Here is a 19,732-nt window from a genome sequence, read left to right on the forward strand (position 1 = left end):
CTCATTCTTTTTGGTTTGGAACGCTTCATCTGACATTATTAATAGAAAACTTAAAACGTATACTAGGGCTGTTCGATTAATCAATTTTAAATCGTAATCGCGATTATGTAATTAGAACGATGTTAAAACGTGAAAATCGTAAAATCGATTTTTAAATTTTTTAAAATTTTTTTAAATTTTTTTATTTATTTATTTTTTTTACCTTGTCTGCACACATATTAATGATTGATACCATATTAATGTTTGATGGAAATACCTCTCAATACCTGCGACAAGTGCCCCATGGGAGAGGCTCTTTAGTGTAGGAGGGGGCGTTGTAACATGCCACCGGGCATCCCTCAAGCCAGATGCGGTAGACCGGCTCATGTTCCTTGCAAAAAACTTGCAAATGTGAATAGCAAATGTAATGACTGACATTACACACCTCTACCTCCTTCATGGGTTGCATTATTATTTAGCATGCAAAGACCCAGTTTAGTTTAATTAGAAAATGTCTTGTTTTATTTAATTGGAAATATAACTTACTGTATGTTTGCAAGTGCTGATTTGCAGATTTTTTTTTTCCGAGATAAAACTTTATATTTTATGATATTTTTTAAAACTTTTTTTCAACTTATTTTACAGAGTTTTGCACTTTATTCATTCATTTTTGGTTTAATAAGAGCAAAGTTTGCACTTAAAGCCCAATGGGGCAAATGTTCAATAAAAAAACAGCATATTTGAAATCATTTCTTTGCCTTTTGTCAATTCACAAAATAATCGTAATCGTAATCGAAAATCAGATTTTGAGAGAAAAAAATCGAGATTTTATTTTTGGGCAAAATCGAACAGCCCTAACGTATACAAATTCTTTTCATAAATCCTGCCTCCATCCTTCCTCAAGCTCCTTTAATATTAAATGGGTTCTTTAAAGATTTTTTCCAAACATATTTATTGATATTTATTGTTTTACATACAGGAACAATAAAATGTTCAAAGAGGACGTTAGTATGCAAGCAAACTTGATTCTCTTTTACTTCCAGTGCTGCAGAAGTTTCCTTTTTGTAAAACTTTTGGTAAAGTCATGACAAATCATTGCTACAGTAACCTGCCTTGCACAGTATTCACACATCAAAACAAGCATTTTTAAATTTTTAATCATGAGATCAACTGAAAGCAGAGTTGTCTGAATGTTGTCTAGTTGAAGTCGACGTAGCAACAGCAGACACAGAAGCTTTAACAGCCCACTGAACCAGTTATGTGATACTGGAGCGGAGCAGCACTGATGCAGCATATGCAGCAAAAGCTTCAGTCACAAACTGAACAGATTGTCATAAATCTTGTATCCATTTGCCTCGTGTCCGTCCTCGAAAACATTCAACTCATTGCCAGGTAGTCCGGCTGACTTCGACAAAGTGCCGCATTTCTGTTTACCAGATCTTTTGTGGCATTAACATAATTTTATGTACGACTTGGCGGGCTGTGATAGCTGGAGTGGTTCTGGCTTGCACTTTGGAGGGTTTCGAGTGCAGGCATCCATCATCAGAGAGGCAGGCTGTGTTCGATATGCCTCTCTTAAGCAGTCTTAATTCTACAGTCCTGAATCAAACACTCACAGGTTGTCTTGGATCTCAGCTGATTTTGTACGCCTCTGAGCTGTTAAGCCGTGTTACATGCTTTAACTTTAAGTCGCTCACCCGTGTTTGACCTTGCACGCTCCACGCCCAAACACACTCGCCCTCAAACAATTGGAAGATTATATGTTTGTTTTGAATTGTGTGAAATGTTTTGCGACTTTCTTTTTTTGGGAGGCGGTAGTGTATGATCATACTCTGAAACTGTTTTATGCATCAGTCTGTGTTGGATCTAAAATGAAACACCTCTCATAAGTGGAGTTCAAAGTGACGTCAGCTCTGTGTTGAGTCGTCTTGTCGTTGCAGCAGCTCAGCGGTGGATCCAGAAGCGTATCCCGGATTTGTTTGGTAGAACAGCTGTATTTGCTTTAATCTTTTTCTTTTCTTGTTTTGTAAACACCTGTTCATCAGCGAGCAGACAGTTGGCTGTGTGAGGTCTAATAAGCTGTAGCTGGAGAGTCTGTCTGAGCCACGCAGAGATAATGGGATAAATGCATATGTAACAGATGAGTCACTTAACAGGAACTGAAGGAACTAAAACCGCAGCTCCGTTAAGTCCCACTTTTACTCAGAGGCTTCTTTTCATTTGCACAGATCCTCTGCTAAAAGGCGACGCCTTCTATTTATAGCACGTGTTACTTTCATCAGGCACTGGTGGTGAAATTTCTATTTCTATTTAGAAAATACACGCTCACTTTGAATTTCACAGCCGATCGTTTAAAACATGGAAATCTCTCTGGACAAGAGGCACGGCTGAAAACTGAAATTCTCCCTGGAAGCGGTGGAGGCAGCATCTTGTGCGCTGGAGAGGTTGAAGGGTCAACCTGCTTGAGGGAGTGTAGGGCTGGTTGACCCGTGCCCCTCTGAAGAAAACATTTTAACATAAAAAGAACAAAAGAGGCACCGAGCTGTTGAGTAGAGCTGACATTTAGTGTCAAGTAAGAATAGGAAGTCCTCTTCACCTCTGAACTGCTGAAACAAATTCCTCAGTTACCAAACTCTTGCAGTTACTCATTTAGCAGGCGACTTCTGTCCAAAGTGACTTACTAATAAGGAACAACAATCAAGCTACAGTCCAGTTGGACACTCTGGCAAAAAGTCATTTAGATAAATACAAAAAAAAGTACGTCGGGTGCCAAAAATGATGAAGTGGAAGGTCGACCTGTAGAGAAAGAGAATGTGGAAAATAGGGCTGAAACGATTCCTCGAATAATTCGAGTAATTTGATTACAAAAAACGATCGAGGAATTTTCTCTGCCTCGAGGAATCGTTTAATTTTGCCAGCTCAAAGCAGGGTATTTCGCCCGGACTACGTTTAATGCGGCACAACGCACTGACGCCACGCTCGTAAAGGAAGAAGAAAGAGGCGGTGGATATGTTTGGTTTTTGTAACATGCCATGCTCAGGCAATGAGTCTGCAATGGCTCAGACGGGAGACACATGTAGCTCAGTGCTTAACTTTTATTTTTAATCCACTCTATATTCTTCTCTTTAACTTAAAACTTAAAATTAGCTTGACACAAATGAAAGTTCAATTAAAACACGTGGGAAAAACACCTAATCTTTTAAGTGATGTGTGTTATCAGGTGTAATGGCATTTTTAGGTTAGAAATAAGAACATTTCTTGGTAAGATCCTTAGTTTTTTGAGTGAAGGCAGTGAATTTGGTCAACTGGTGTAAGTTCAGGGTTTTTAAAGGAGCTGTATGTAAGAGCAATAATAAAACGAATCATTAAATGACCCCGATATGTCAACAGACATTTAAAAATCATGTTCATTTCAAATACTTATGTCACTGACAACAGCACTCAGGCCAGGATATTCCAGTTTAAAAAGAGGAGTTGCAGCCCTCAACTGATGTTTATGTTGTCATTTTTTGTTTTGGCCTGAAGCTCCACCCTCCACCTATCTCCCAATCACCAAGTCAGTATTGTTTCTGAAGCTCCACCCTCCACCTATCTCCCAATCACCAAGTCAGTATTGTTTCTGAAGCTCCACCCTCCACCTATCTCCCAATCACCAAGTCAGTATTGTTTCTGAAGCTCCACCCTCCACCTATGTCCCAATCACAAAGTCAGTATTGTTTCGGCATCCGGGTTGCCAGCTCGGCTCTAATTATCGCAGCCATGGCAGCCTACGTTCCTGCTGCATTCTGCAGCCTACCTGGCAACCTCTGGTTGGGGGGAGGAGGGGGAGGGTACACGCTGCTCAACAATATTTTGAAAGTGACTGCAGTACCAGTTTTGGCCATTTCTTACAGACGGCTCCTTTAAATGCACAGCCATGAACCTACTGTATTATATAATTCAGTCTTAGTAATGTCAATTAACATCTTATGTATATTTATAATTGCTCTTTAACTAAACAAAAATATGTTTTATCCGATTACTCGATTAATCGATGGAATTTTCAGTAAAATACTCGATTACTAAAATATTCGATAGCTGCAGCCCTAGTGGAAAAGTGCAGTTAGGAGTGGAGATCTTCTTGGAAAAGATGTGCCTTAAGAGTTTCTAGAAAGTAAAGAGGGAGGCCCCTGCTCTTGTCTGGTGCTTTGCCTTAACGCAATACCAGACGGCGTTCGGGTGTATACGCCTTAAGGGTAGACGCTTAGTTAACTGGTGCAGATCTAGAAGTCTCTTTGTTGGCAAGCATTAGTGGCTTGAAGTTTAGCGAGTAACGGTGTGACGTGGACCCTGTTTGGTTTGCTGAGCACCGGATGCTCCGCTGCGTTCTGGATCACCTGCAGAAGTTTAACCGTGCATGCAGGAGGATCTGAGAGAAGAGCGTTGCAGTAACTTTAGTGAGAGTTTACCAGGTCCTGCATCAAGACTTGTGTGCCATAGATAGGTACACCCTGGTTTCTTAAAAAAAAAAAAAAGAATAAATCACATAAAAGGCAAGCTTGTCGATCAAGGACGACTGTTCATCGTTCATGACCCCCGAGTTTCTCTCCAACTTGACAGGACAGAGGGATGATCACTGGTATTGGTCATTGATATTGTTCTGGATACACTGGTTGTTAGGACTTTTATGGGGATCCACTTTCGCTCGGAAGTTCAGCCTGCGGACAGGATGAGGGGATTTCAGCTCTCGTAGTTTTTGTTTCAAAATTGAAAACCGTTACAAACTAGCGTGGTGTGCTACAAGCTTTTTTTGCTGCTGGAACTTAATTTAAACTCAAGATTTCTGAGTCTGTCAGAGAATACAAAGAAGATGTTGTTGTCCCTCCTTGAACTGAGGGAGAAGAGATTGGTTGCAGTTAAGAGATATAGCTGGATTCTGCTTCTGCTACGTCTCCCTGGTTTTTCCCTGGAGTTTTGTTTTGTGAGAAACGTTTAGGACTCTTCAGAAGACACAGACATTTTATTAAAACACAATTAAACACGTATGAACACTCACACGTGCTCAAAACTGTCCTTTCTGCTCCCCGTTTCCATCCAGAGCGACTTTGTCCTGACAGCCTGACTGTTCCCCCTCCTCACTCTTTAAGGGTGGCCCCTCGCAGTCTATTGACAGAAGAGTGAAAGAGCACATTGTCAACGCTCTTGTCTTTTTTTTTCTTCCTTTTTTTTAAAGTGCTGCCTCTTCCTCAACCAGTAGCACTTAATTTATAACTGTCACTTTTCCTGTGGTCTTTTCAGCCTCTTATTTTAAATTCATATTCGCGTGAATGAAACACGGTCGCAGTGAAAACCAAGAACTGACCTCATGGTGAGACCAACCTGTTCATGGCTGTGAGTTTATAATATGTGTGACATATTGTGCGTGTGTTTTTTTTGCAACCATAGTCTAGGAGAAATGAAACGTGTCAGATGGGGAGCAGGGCGTTTTTTGTTTTTTTCCCGCTCGAGCGGACGTTCTTAATAAAGTCCATGAAAACAAATTTCCTTAAATCCCCCTCATCCCAAAAGAGTCCCTCACTCGTGGACTGATACAGTGGTGCATTGTCCCGGTTGGCTCCCGGTGTTTTCTCTGGTTACAGTCTGGCTTTATTGGTGTGGAGGGAAAATGTGCCTCACTATATTTTAATGTCTTATGAACAGATTTTGTGTATATAGTAGGAATGGGCGATATTTTACCGTTCACGATAAACCGCCAAAAATATTCCCCACGGTAAGAATTTGTCATCTCGCGGTAAAAATGATAAATTGAGGAAATGAGAAAGAAAGAAAGAAAGAAAGAAAGAAAGAAAGAAAGAAAGATGGGAAGGAAAGAAATGGGAAGGAAGGGAGGAAGGAAGGAAAGAAATGGGAAGGAAGGGAGGAAGGAAGGAAAGAAATGGGAAGGAAGGGAGGAAGGAAGGAAAGAAATGGGAAGGAAGGGAGGAAGGAAGGAAAGAAATGGGAAGGAAGGGAGGAAGGAAGGAAAGAAATGGGAAGGAAGGGAGGAAGGAAGGAAAGAAATGGGAAGGAAGGGAGGAAAGAAATTAGCCTGAAAGAAAGAAAGAAAGAAAGAAAGAAATGAGCCTGAAAGAAGGAAAGAAAGAAAGAAAAGGTATTTTTTTTATCGTCATTTTTATCGTTATCGGGATAAATGCCAGAAATGATCGTGATACATTTTTTAGTCCATACCGCCCATCCCTAGTATATAGATAGGGGAACTGTATTCATGTAATGATCCTCGACTTCTCCCTGCTCTAGTCCCAGAAGCATTTGTATTGATAAATACACTTAACACACATGCACACACAGTCACGTTCACTAATGAGGGAACTCGGGTCTATTCTTGGCTTACCATGAATAATTTATAGCGTGGAGCTGGAGAGGAGTTGGCACAGTCTCACCCACACTAACAATACCCAACACGCACCGGCATCCATTCAGGATTTAGGCAAAGAAAAAAAACAAAAAGAGGAATGTCAAAAGATATGACTTTACTCAGCACAACAACAGCATAACCTGCTGCTCCTGAAACGGGGTTTAACAGCGTCTCTGAAGGGTTTCAGGGTTTAGTCAGGGAGATTAAGAGCAGCTAAGTCGACTTTCCACATCCTGTAGGTCGACAGAATTCAGGTTTCAGTATCTAGTTGCCCATTTCTGTTGTTTTATTGTGCTTTTTTTTCTATAAACACAGTCTATTAGTGAAATGGAGTCTGAGTCAAATATAGTGACTGACACGATCTCAGACAGTTAAAAGTGTCTTATCCTCATGATGCCCGTAGATAAACACTCTTTAACCTTCTCTATCTCGGGTGGCGACTTCTTGGTGTCTGAATCTCTTTGTGTGTGTGTGTCCAGGCTCTGGATGTGGATCGCAGTGTTCTCTACAAGATGAAGAAGTCGGTCAAGGCCATCTACGCGTCTGGTCTGGGTGAGTAACCCCCCCCCCCCCTGACTCCGACTTCAGGAGTTTCATTTCCTCTCAATTTAATTAGACAAATCTTGAATTCTTTGGAAATACGAAGCTTGCAGGAGGTTGAGGTCTGTTTTCAGGATCCACAGCTACAGAAGACACGTGTCTACATTAGTGTGCTGATTATTACTTCCATTTCTTTTTAATGAAACACAGGTTGTAAAAGTTTTGGTTTAAATGATCTAACAATGAAGTGATTATTTAATTTAAAGTAATGATCTCATATCTTGTTTTGCTTTTGATGTTATAAAATGAGGAACTTTTATTTGTTATACATCTGTCATGCTGTATTTTATCGGGTTATTCTAAAAATACACCAGCATTGATCGTACCCATAATGCTTTTATGTGTCTGCCTTTGAAGCACAGGCTGGAAGGGCAGATTTTTTTATTTTTTTAGCGTGTGTGTGTGTGTATTTGTGTGTGTGTGTGTGTATTTGTGTATGTGTGTGTGTGTGTCTCTGGTGGTCATTGTGGCTGGTGGTGCCAGAACTGGGTGTTTCATGCTCTTTTGTTCGGGCCGCCTGGCAGAACCCTGCTGGGAGAGGAGAGGGACCTCTGAACAATGTGCTGAGCGGCTCTTTTTCAGAACAGTGTGAACTCTGTTCAGCCCAGAGGGACAGCTGTCTGATCCAGACCCCGAAAGGAACAGCTGGGGAAGGGGTACAGGCTATGTTCTCTGTGTGTGGGTGCTGAAGCATGTTCGGGCCTCACTGTAGCATCAAACGTGTGTTTACACTTGCATATGTTGCCTGTTTGATGCCAGACCTCCAAGACATGACAGTCTGAGGCTTTTTAAGTACAAGTTTGCCTGTAAAAGAGCCTCATGTGAACATGTACAAGTACCGCAGCTATTTGAGGCGGTTGAATTTGGTTATCAGCTGGATTGGCTGATGTGGGGAAATTTTTGAGCGAGTACATAATCCTTTTTGCCTCTGAGCATGAAGCCAGTCCAGATTTCAGTCGGTGCTTATCAGTGTTTACAGTAGATACAGCGTCTTGCTTGTGGAAATACCACTCAGAATGCTGTTACTCGCTTTTTAAAGCGCACATTAGCCAAGGTTATCTGTTAACTGTCATCATGGAACAGCTGTCAAGACACTGATCGGTTCTGAAGATGTTCCTGAAGGGGGGCACTAAAAAAAAAGAGACAGGAATCATGTGAGATTTTCACAGCACTGAAGTCATACATGTGTAGAAATCAAAAGATTTGTACTCGCTTATCAAATTGGTGAGGATGAACTACATCAAAGCCGGAGACTGCACACTGGAAAACTCCAGGGCTTTAAAAGTTCTTGAAAGGGTGCATCAACAACTCTGTGCCAACAGGCGACTGCGTTTCGGATTAAAACGGCATACGGCACATCAAGGAAACGCTCCCTCTGTATGAAAAGACCAGCAAATGATGCTGATCCTGAATTTGAAAAAAAATAAATAAATAAATCATGCAACATAAAGACTCTTGATGTATAAATAGGAGAATGTAGTTAAAAAGACAAATTAAGAAACTGGTTACCATGGTGACTTAAGTGCATGTGTTTTTACAGTACTGCACAAAAATCTCAGGCACCCCTGGTCTTGTTTTTATTAGTTATAGGGGTGTAATGATACACTAATCTCACGATACGGTGCGATACGGTACACGATATTGAGGTCACGATAACGATACGATATTATAGCAGTATTTTTTAACAACCTTGAATGAGGAACATATGACTGGAAAAAATTGTCTTTTATTTGAAAGACACAAAATACAAAACAATGCTGTGCGTTTGCCCTATTGTTACAGTTTGTAATGCTTTATAATTGTTTAAGTTTTAAAGAGAAAGCCAGGCCAACCATTTTCCACAAACTGAACTAAAAGTAAATGTCAGGTTTGCATTATGCATCTTCACTTTCATACAAGTACAAATATTTTGCCACAAACTGAATAGTTTCTCTCATGTATGACTTGACTTTTTCTTTTCCAGAAATGTAACAACTAAAATTAAATAAAAGTAAATAAATAAACTATGTAAAGTCCGAAACTCGCAACCCAAAAAATGAAACATGACTGTTATTTATCTTCTGCCAGAGCTAAGAGCTTCACATGCTCCAGCCTGAGGCCGTAAGGTGAACCCCGTTATCGTTTCATCCCGCTCCCACCTTTGGGGACGACACAATCTTTACATCATAAAAAAGATTGATTCATGCTCACCTTATAAGTACTCAAAACCCAACAAGAGTCCCGTGATCGGGACCGCTAAACGGTACTAGTTTCTTCTGGGCGTAGTAAGATTTCCGTCTGCGGGTAGAGGCGCGGTCATCACATGATCCCGCTGCACCAATAGGATGCGCGTTACTAGCTAACACAATATATAAATATTAATAACCCAATATCACACTACAGTTTGTCGTTTATCATGGCACGATATATTGTTACACCCCGAATTAGTTATGACATTTATATTTACTCTTCCAGTCTCTTTAGGATGCAGGCAGAAATAGATGACCCGGTCTTTCTGAAACCTAAATAGGGGGAATCTTAAGAAGTGATATCATTGGAAACATATGTGTGGGACAGTCTCCTTGAAATGAGTTAAATCCGAAGGTTGTTGGACGTGCATGAAACATGAAACACATCCTGAGGGGAAGCGTCCAGGAGGAACCCTAACCAGAGTCTGCCCCAGATAACTGAACTTTTCACCCTTTGGAGGAAGATTTCCGCCTCATGTGATGGTTCTTTTGGTCTCCACTCACTATTCGTGGTAAACAGAAGCATTGTCCTTTGACTCGGCTCTCTCTTCACCACAAAATACTTAAATACAGTCTACACTGAGTTTGGCAGGAGCCAGAAAGATGCCAGACAAGGTCTCGGTTAAAGCAATTTTAATAATACAGATGTACAAGTAAAATAGCAGGCGGTGGCAAGTGTAGTCCTTGGGAAAAACTGGGACACTGAGGCCCAATCCCAATACACCCCCTACTTTTCTTCACTAGCCCTACTTTCTTTCACTCGCCCTTCTTTTCTTCAGTACCCCTAAAAAAGAAGGGACAGATTTTAGGGCACTTGAAATCTTCCCAGGGGCTTGTCCCAATACTCCCCCTACCCCTCGTTTTCATCCCTACTCCTAATCAGGAAGCTGAGAGCCAAAATCTGTTTTAATTTTAGCTGTAGCGCTGTTAATATGGAACTTTATTAAGTTTTAATATTTTTTGAGGCGTAAAAGTAACCGTTAAGATCCCCAACCTGGGCTCAGTTTATCCAAATAACGCCTGTTAAGAAATTTGATCCGATGTTTTCGGAGATGATAAGAGCCGGCGGTCCAGGGCGCAGCAGCAACGAGTGATTATGTACATTCACTGAGTGAATATTATGAAAGTAAAATATATATTTCTCGCTAGAAATGTAATCAAAACGCATTTTTATAAAATACAAATACAAAATATTGATTTTATTCACTAAAAAATAAGAAATATTCGCCATGTTTTTTTTTTTTTTGATTCAGTCCGCAAATGACGACGAAAAGCATTCTGGGAATTTTTTCTAGCCTTCGATCCGTAGGGTGCATCGCCTCGCTCTGAAGGGCCAGATTCATAACCACTCGCCCTCGATATGTGCACTCCCCCTAGGTGAAAAGAGGAATTGGGACACCACTACCCTCACGGGAACGCGCAAAATTTAGGGGAAGGGATGAAAACGAGGGGTAGGGGGAGTATTGGGACAGAACCTGAGTCTTCTGAAAGAGAGAGGTGCAAGTAATGGTAGCAGTTTGATCCATGGGAGGAACGGAGGGAAGGTGCTGCACAAGTGGTCCAGGATATGGTTTGACTGTGGGAAAAGTTGACCAACTCCATCCTGTGACAAGGTGCAGATACGCCAGTGACAGGGCTACATTTAACTTCTGTGAATCATCCAACAAAACCAAAGCCAAGGCAGGAAACACAATCCGTAGTCCCTAAATGGTAGCAGTGACTCCTTAAGAACAAATGTGGCATGGCGGTAATATCCATATGAAAACAGGGAAAGAACAATAATATCCTCAATGCAAGAAATAATCATGGCACCGTAGCCATGAGTGCATGGAAAGCTAAGGTGTTGCTAAGAATGAGGAAACGTCTCACTCGGCACATGGTATGAATCCTGGGCCAGTAAATCCTCCTCCTGCTCCGATTAAAAGTAACACTGAAAATGAGAAACGTCAAAGACGCAGGGCCGATTGGCTGGATGGTCGCTGAGAGAAGGGAGGCAGTTTGTGAATAGAGAGACCAGGTTATGAGCATTGAGGGGAGGCACAGGTGGAATACATTGAGCTGGATTAGTAAAGCTGAATGACCAAAGGGAAGACGGGAAGTTGGTGAACCAAAGATCTTACCCTCCATTCCTCCCTAACTCCTGAATGAAACACTTCCACTTCCACTTGAGTCTGTTTAAAAAAAAAAAAAATAGTATCCCTAGCCTGGTCTGCCAATCCAGAGGCACTGCTGGATTAGAGATGCACCGATCAGGATTTTGAGGGCCGATCACCGATCTCGAAAACCAGTATCTGCCGATCCCGATTTTGCCGATCACCGATCACAGCATGAAATCCATTAGGTATAAAAATTAGCAGATAAGAAAGTATCATAAATTGTCTAAGTTCAGGCTGAGGCAATGAGTAATATTTCCCACTAGAGACTCTTAGAGACGATTTAGACTCTGCTTACAAAGAGTAAGTGTAGTTTAGTAGCTTCAGCTTTCCTGTGGTAATAATTATGTACATGTGACCAACACAGACAACAGCAGACATGTCACTCTCTAAAAGTTGATACAAGTTGTAAACTATAAACCTTAGTTTTCCTGTGGAAAGAGGAATTAAATCTTAAAATAGAAATTAATTATGAATTAAGCTTTGTTAAAGCTTTAGCGGTAGCATCCGCCGTGTGTGAGGGAACTCTTGTGAGTGAATCAAAACTCTTCACACTAGAGCTCCACATGTCACTCGTGAAGACGTCTGACACGGCTTTGGACTGTATATATTCTGGTAAAACTCCGACAGGATTTCATCAGTGAAATATTTACGACGCGGCAGCGCGCACCGCGGATCCAAGCTGCAAACGTGTTTAAACCCGATGTCTTCTATAACAGAAAGCGGCTGATGAGCAAAGCATATGAATTCATTACCTTACGATGTAGTTCTTTATTTTTCTTCCTGTCGTATATAAGTCTCTGTTACAGGTGTTACAGGTGAGTTAGTGCCGCTGCGCGCTACTGTTCTGTCTCTGCCTTAGCGGCAGCCAACTTTAAAAACTCAATATACTCCTTCGTGTGAAAAACTTTCAAATGTCTTATCAGCTTTGTTGTGTTGAAATTCTTTTGTAACATTCCTCCTCGTGGTATCTCCTTTGCACACACTTTGCAAACTGCAAATTTGTTGTCCTTTTCAGACATTGTAAAACTCCCATACCGGCGAGGCCGACGCCTCCTTAGGACCGCTCGTTATGAGGTGTGGGAACGCACGCGTGGGCGGCGGTTTGTTGTTGTAAACGTCATCAGATCGGCCCGCTCTGAACTATTATTTTCCGATCTCCGATCAAAACCGATAGGGGCATTATCGGCCCGATCCGGATCAGTGGCCGATCAATCGGTGCATCTCTATGCTGGATTGGGTCCATTTTCTGTTTGCATCTGAATAAACAGACTGAGAAATTAACATGCATGCTCATCAAAATGTTTGGAAGACGACAAGGATGGAGGTGCCTACGACTTGCACAGGACATGACGTACCAATCTGTCCTCCGAATAAAGCCTTGATGCAGAGGTTGTCCATGAGGAATGCTCCCCAGCGGTAAAAGCAGGCGAAAAAGGTGCACTGCACATTTAAACAGCACCGGAAAACTAGTCCACTAGAACAGTGGTCCCCAACCTTTTCTGAACCGCGGACCGGTTTAATGTCTGACAATATTTTCACGGCCCAATCTAAAGGTGTAGTTGATAAAAACTAAATAAAATGACAAGATCAGCATTAAAAACTGTGGTATTTTCTCTATAGTAATAATAATAATGAATAATAATAAAACATAATTTTCGAAAAAATAGAATAAAATAATGGAAATTGTAAATTACCTTTTTAATATGAGTATTTCTATAAATGTGTTTTTATGTCTCATTAACATTATTTAAAGCCAGGCTTTTATTTTATTTATTAAGGAGACTGATATTTAGTGCTTTTATTTTGAAGGCGTCTCTCCGAGACATTGTAAACATCCGGTGTTTCAGACTTTAATGGTAAAAGTTTAACGGCAGTAGAAAGTTTGTCTGAAAGACTAAACTAGTGTCAGGAATGCTAAAGTGGTGCCCAACTGACACAAAAAGCACCTGGCTGATGAGGATTTGTTTTCTTTGCAAATGTTATGCCGTATTTATGTACATATTGAGTTTGGTTGTCATTGTTACTCATGTATTGTGGTTAGCGGTAGGCCTGATTTATGGTTCCGGGTTACACCTACGCAGAGCCTACGGCGTAGGTTGCGCGGCGACGCACACCCTACGCCGTAGGCTCTGCGTAGGTGTAACGCGGAACCAAAAATCAGGCTGTAGCTGTTATTACCGAGCGAGCAGCAGCTGTGTCGGTCTGTATTTAAGTTAAATGAAACTTATATGAATGTAGAAAGACTAACTCTATTTTATTGTATTCCTTTATAGCTCTTACAGTGTGTTTGCAGTGTATTTATTGTACAAGGAATAAAAACATTGTGAACCATCAGTTTGAGAGTCATCCATCATCAGGGGATGCTGAAATTATTTTTTCTCTCTGCGGCCCGGTACCAGATGACCCACGGCCCGGTACCGGGCCGGGGCCCGGGGGTTGGGGACCACTGCACTAGAAAGTCCTCGCAAGTGATTTCACACATGATCATTCCTCACGTGATCCATCACCGCTTTGCCAGATTAGAAAATGGACGATTAAATACCATTTTTAAAAGCTAAGCTTCCCCACATTGGTAAATATCAAGGAACTTGGTTGTCTTTTTTTGCTTCAGTGCTGCAAAAAAACATCTGTTGTATGAAATAATGTAAAAAGCTGACCATGTTCTTAGAAATAATACAATTTTATTGGAAAATGGTCTGTACCAGTTGTTTATCCTTTTTAACAGCTAAACTGGAAACTCTGTACTCGCTTGCATGTAGAGAAGCAGGTTTGAACTAGTATTTACCTCCAGTCTTGGCCCTCTGCATGAAATCTGGATGAAATCGGTTTTCTTGATGTTCTTCAGAGACAATGTGGAGTGAAAACTTTAAAAAGCTGAGGCACAACGGGGAGTCTCGACTCTGGCTCCTCCACTTCTCGAAGTACACGCCTGTCAAGTCTAAAACTCGAGAGGGGATATTTTCAGCTTCGGTGTGAGGAATAATAATGAGGCGAAGACAGGGAGGCTGAGGGAAAGATGATTATAACAGTAAGGGGGAAAGAAACAAAACACAGAAGCTGAGTAAGCAATGTAGGATTGGACCAGAGACGAGGAATATGGGGATATTGAGCAGGAAAGAGACGGAGAGTGTATAACTGTGAGAGGGAGGGAGCCCTGTGCTCCTGCAGGCACCTGTCAGCTGGATTTGATGAATAAACCATCAGCTGCCTCTCAGGCTCAAAAACGCAAAAACAAAACAGTGGAGCTGGTCGAGCAGAGCTGCGAGGAGGACATATCTGCTGGAGCCCTACCTGTCGGCCAGCAGCTGAAAGCACCGAGTTTGGTTGCCTCTCAGGTGGCCGTTTCCTCCAGGGCACTGCATGTATTTCTCTTCTGGCTGCCAGGTTACCAAAACTAAGTTTAGTGTGAGTACACTGGATCAATAAACCAAACAAAAAAATACAATAAAACAAAAATGAGAAGAATGCATCTTTGCATTGAGTAGGGCTGTTCAATTAATCGATTTTAAATCGTAATCGCGATTATGTAATTAGAACGATGTTAAAACGTGAAAATCGTAAAATCGATTTTTCATTTTTTTTTTTTTACCTTGTCTGCACAAATATTAATGATTGATGGAAAAACCTCTCAATACCTGCGACAAGTGCCCCATCAGAGAGGCTCTTTAGTGTAGGAGGGGGCGTTGGAACATGCCACCGGGCATCCCTCAAGCCAGATGCGGTAGACCGGCTCGTGTTCCTTGCAAAAAACTTGCAAATGTGAATAGCAAATGTAATGACTGACATTACACACCTCTACCTCCTTCATGGGTTGCATTATTATTTAGCATGCAAAGACCCAGTTTAGTTTAATTAGAAAATGTCTTGTTTTATTTAATTGGAAATATAACTTACTGTATGTTTGCAAGTGCTGATTTGCTGATTTTTTTTTTTTTTTCAGAGATAAAACTTTATATTTTATTATATTTTTTAAAACTTTTTTTCAACTTATTTTACAGAATTTTGCACTTTATTCATTCATTTTTGGTTTAATAAGAGCAAAGTTTGCACTTGAAGCCCAATGGGGCAAATGTTCAGTAAAAAACAGGATATTTGAAATCATTTCTTTGCCTTTTGTCAATTCACAAAATAATCGTAATCGAAAATCGGATTTTGAGAGAAAAAAATCGAGATTTTATTTTTGGGCAAAATCGAACAGCCCTAGCATTGAGCATCACTTGTATGGATCTGTCTCTCAGCGGTTGTCAGTCTCACCTAGATTTAAACTTTCTCTTTTTGGCTTAATTTGTGGGAAAACAAAGTGTGAAGCTGGAAAAAGTTGTACTTTTTATTGAGGGTATGTTCCAGAGTATAGGCAGCCAAAAAAGTCTTTTTCATAACGTATTCTATTATTCAGAGGTCCATCCAGTCCCGCTTTACTTGTGATCATCTTTCTCACGCCCCGCATTTCTTGGGAATTTTTTTCTTTTTCCTCAGGATAAGTTGCACTACCTTTCCCCAGTGCTGGTGTCCATATTTTTTTTAAGGGGACGTTGAGTCCAGCGTTGTTTTCACACAGCCTTTAGAGAGATAAGGAATTACTGTGAGGTCACAGATCGGGTTACTGAGAGTCAGCAGACTGAACCTGACAGAGCCGTGTGAGACAGAGCAAGTGTGGGAGAGGCGGAAGCAGAGGCCGGTCTGTTGTCTGATGATTAAACCGTGTGTGTGTGTGTGTGTGTGTGTGTGTGTGTGTGTGTGTGTGTGTGTGTGTGTGTGTGTGTGTGTGTGTGTGTGTGTGTGTGTGTGTGTGTGTGTGTGTGTGTGTGTGTGTGTGTGTGTGTGTGTGTGTGTGTGTGTGTGTGTGTGTGTGTGTGTGTGTGTGTGTGTGTGTGTGTGTGTGTGTGTGTGTGTGTGTGTGTGTGTGTGTGTGTGTGTGTGTGTGTAAGAAAGAATGTAGGAAGAAGCTGCAAAACAAACGTTTGGGATGTTGGATAATCCTCAGCAGACGCCTGGAAGCAGTACATGCTTTTCTTTTCTGTGTTTTTTGGCACGTTTGCCAAAAGATAACATGAGTTTACTACAGCTGGTATTAGCAGGCCCTTTGTGGCTGCGTTTAAGAGCATTACTGTATGTTGTAAGAACAGGATCATTTTTGTGTTGTTACAGGGATTAAAAAAAGAAAACCCTAATTCTACTACTTTATGTTGTATCTTCTTTATTTTAATCGACCAAGAACTCTTTATTTAAAGTGTACACAAGTGTCCCAAACCTCCTTGAAGTGTCCTGAGTGATCGGATGGGATTCTGTCTTGGCATGTGTTCAGTCCGTGCATTAGCGCTGGCCACTTTTGGTCGGACTTTCCTAGCGTGCATTTTATTACAGAGTCTAATGCCCTTCCTGCGTTAGAAGCCGCTTCAGTGTAACAGTAGGTTTGCTTTTGGCTCGCTGTTCCTTCAGAACAATGTTTTAAAGTAGATGTCAGAAAAGTGACTGACTTTCTAATTGGTGACTTTCCTGTTCCTGGAAGTTCACAACCAATCTACGTAGTCACTTTTTATGTCAAAGCATCAGACTTTTGCAGTTTTTACCTGACTTTCGCACTCCTCCGGCAAGTGCAACCCTTCAGAACATTTTTGGTTTTCTGCAGAACCCCTCTCAGTTTGTGAACACTGGGCTTTTGTCATGTGCCTTCAAGGCCTTCAGTTTTGTTTTGCCCTTTTGAGACGGACTGATACCGACTGCCTGTCCAGACCAGGGTGCACTCCACATTTTTGCCAGCAAACAACTGATATAGGACCTTAAACATGTGTCACGAGTTGCCAAGACTCCGTAGGAGTTTTATCAGAAGATAACAAAACAGATAAGACTTAAACATTTAACAGCATTCACAGTGAGTGGTGTTGATGATTTTATTTGCCAACACAAGCTGCCATGGTGCATGCAAATTAAACCATTTATATATATCCTTTATTTAACCAGGTAAAAAACTAATTGAGATTAAAACCTCTTTTTTCAAGAGTGACCTGGCCAAAATAAAAACAATACATACATACAAACACAGACAGTCGGTCACACATTCCGGGGAAACAATAGTAACACAATAGTAAAATTTACACAACGGGGCAGTCACAAGAACCGAGAGAGCTAATTTCTCTGTCTTTTAAAATTGATTTGAACTTATCCAAGGATACAAGCTCAACCAATTTCAAGTCCTTCTGCGCATCATTCCAGGTTGAGGGGGCAGAAAACTTGAACGCCTTTTTACCCAGTTCAGTTCTGGCTCTCGGGACCTGCATTTGAATAAAGTTCTGTACTCTGTTCTATTCTCCATAATGGCTGACGTTTCTACATATGTGCACACACAAATATGTAGGGAGACGTCCCAAAATGGATTTATAAATAAAAGTCAGCCAGTGGGATTTAAATTAGTTGACATTATTTTGGAAATATTTGCCCATCAACACCGAGCTGGCAGATAAGAGGGGTAAGCTGTGGGGAAAATGGCACCTCAGACTTTGTTGTCATGCGTCATAGATCAGCTCAGCGTGTCTGACAGGTCTCTCTGAGGGTGCTGGGTGAATCCTGCATGTGTGGTGTGTTCAGGTCATGTTACAACAACTACACGTGTACTCACTTGGCAGACGGGTTGTGCTGCGTCAGCTCCGGATAGTTTTAGAAACAACAGATGACTGCCTTGTTGGCTCCGGTCCAACGATGCTGACGGGGACGTTCATCTCACCTGCGGTACGACTCACTGCGCTGCTAGAGTTTCTGTTCACGTATGGATGCTTGGAAAACTTCTGCCGTAGAGTGTCTTTCTTGTTTGATCACCCCCACCCCCCCTCCATTTATTATTTGAAGAGAGAAACATTTTTTTTACAACAGTTCAGCCCTGTCATCTTACCACTTCAGCAGTCTCATAGGTGAGCTGGATGATAAGACGGCTATCACATCAGAAGATGTTTTGTGGCTTAAATTAGATCCATCTCATGCGAGAACACCTGCCGGTAGTGATTCAGAGGCTTTTGGCTTTTCCCTTTTTAATAACACACCAGATACCTGGAGACATGAGCTTATTGAGGCTCATCTATACTCTCTGCACTTGTGAGCCAGCGCAGCTGCTCCTTTTTATCTGTTCGTGTGTGTTTGGCATCTTAAAAGCTGGAGAGCTGAGTCATCTTGTGGTTGCAGGTGTCTTTCTTAGTCTTCCTCACATTTTTAACTCGCCCTTTTTTATTTTCCCTTTCTTCAAATCCTCCCCTCCTTTACCCCTACCCCAACCCCAACCCCTCAATCTTTCTTGGTACGTTCTGTAAGTGTTGTCATAGCAACAGTCTCGCGGCGCTCCAGCTATGTCCCAGTGGCATTGGTTGTTATCAGCTGCTTGTTCTGCCATGAAATGTGTTAAGTGGAATCAGCTCAGCTTGGCGTTGTGGTCGATGCGGCCGACTTTATGCACCGGGTTACGCGGATTTACAACTGCTGTACTTGTATATGGGCCTTATTTAATATTTGGGCCAAGTAACAAAAAAGAAAAAATGATGAAGACCCAAATAAGCAAAGACTGGCATCAGCAAAAAAAAACTAATTGTTTAGGAGAACATATGGTGGGAAAATTTAAACACGTATTTGGGCGGGGTTTTTTCTGCGCACAGAGACCCAAGTTTGTGTAGAACTTTCCAGACTCGCCATCCTCATCTCTATCTGGCAGAACAAAGCTTTAATACAGATTTTATTTAAAAAAAAAACGCTCTGGCATTAAACCAGCTGCTGTCAACAGAGCTACAAATCCATGGTCGATGAGGGAGCTTCTCTGTGGTCATTTCATCGAGACATGACACAGACACTCCATTCAGACTTCAGGAAATGTTGTCAACTTCTGGAAAAAAATATAAAAAATTAAGTCATTATGCCTCATTAAAAACTGTCGTAAAAATAACAATGACTCACGCCTAAGCTTGTGCATGTTGCTGCAGGTCTGGGGTGAGGGAAGTCTAGAGTGATCAAATAGTGAAAACAGGCGACACCTGCAGTGTAATACAACCACTTTTAGTAACGTTTAAAAAGGGTTTAAATGTTGGGGTAAAGGATCATTGAATGCTGAAAGACCACCATTTACTATTGATACTAAAGAAGTGATTTTGTCTTTTAATGACCTGGTAGTAAAAGACGTTGCTAAGATTCTGTTTTCTTTTTTGTTTTTTTTTTCCAGCCCACGTGGAGAACGAAGAGCAATACACTCAGGCTCTGGAGAAGTTTGGAGAAAACTGCGTGTACAGAGACGACCCGGACCTGGGCTCAGCCTTCCTCAAGTTCTCTGTCTTCACCAAGGAGCTCACTGCGCTTTTCAAAAACCTTGTGAGTCTGCGAAGTGTGTGTGTGTGTGTGTTCCT

At 41.4% G+C, this 19,732-nt stretch overlaps 1 protein-coding gene across 2 annotated transcripts in view; it reads left to right on the top strand.

Moving 5' to 3' along the window:
- Nucleotides 1-19,732, top strand: part of asap2a (ArfGAP with SH3 domain, ankyrin repeat and PH domain 2a) — a 73,680-nt gene that overhangs the window by 19,197 nt on the left and 34,751 nt on the right. For both annotated transcript variants that reach the window (XM_061744460.1, XM_061744461.1), the window contains exons 2-3: nt 6,853-6,925; nt 19,552-19,697. In XM_061744460.1, the coding sequence (XP_061600444.1) occupies nt 6,853-6,925; nt 19,552-19,697 (219 nt within the window). The remainder of the gene's footprint in view (nt 1-6,852; nt 6,926-19,551; nt 19,698-19,732) is intronic.

This window comes from Cololabis saira, chromosome 16 (assembly GCF_033807715.1).
Source record: "Cololabis saira isolate AMF1-May2022 chromosome 16, fColSai1.1, whole genome shotgun sequence".
Lineage (NCBI taxonomy): Eukaryota > Metazoa > Chordata > Actinopteri > Beloniformes > Belonidae > Cololabis > Cololabis saira.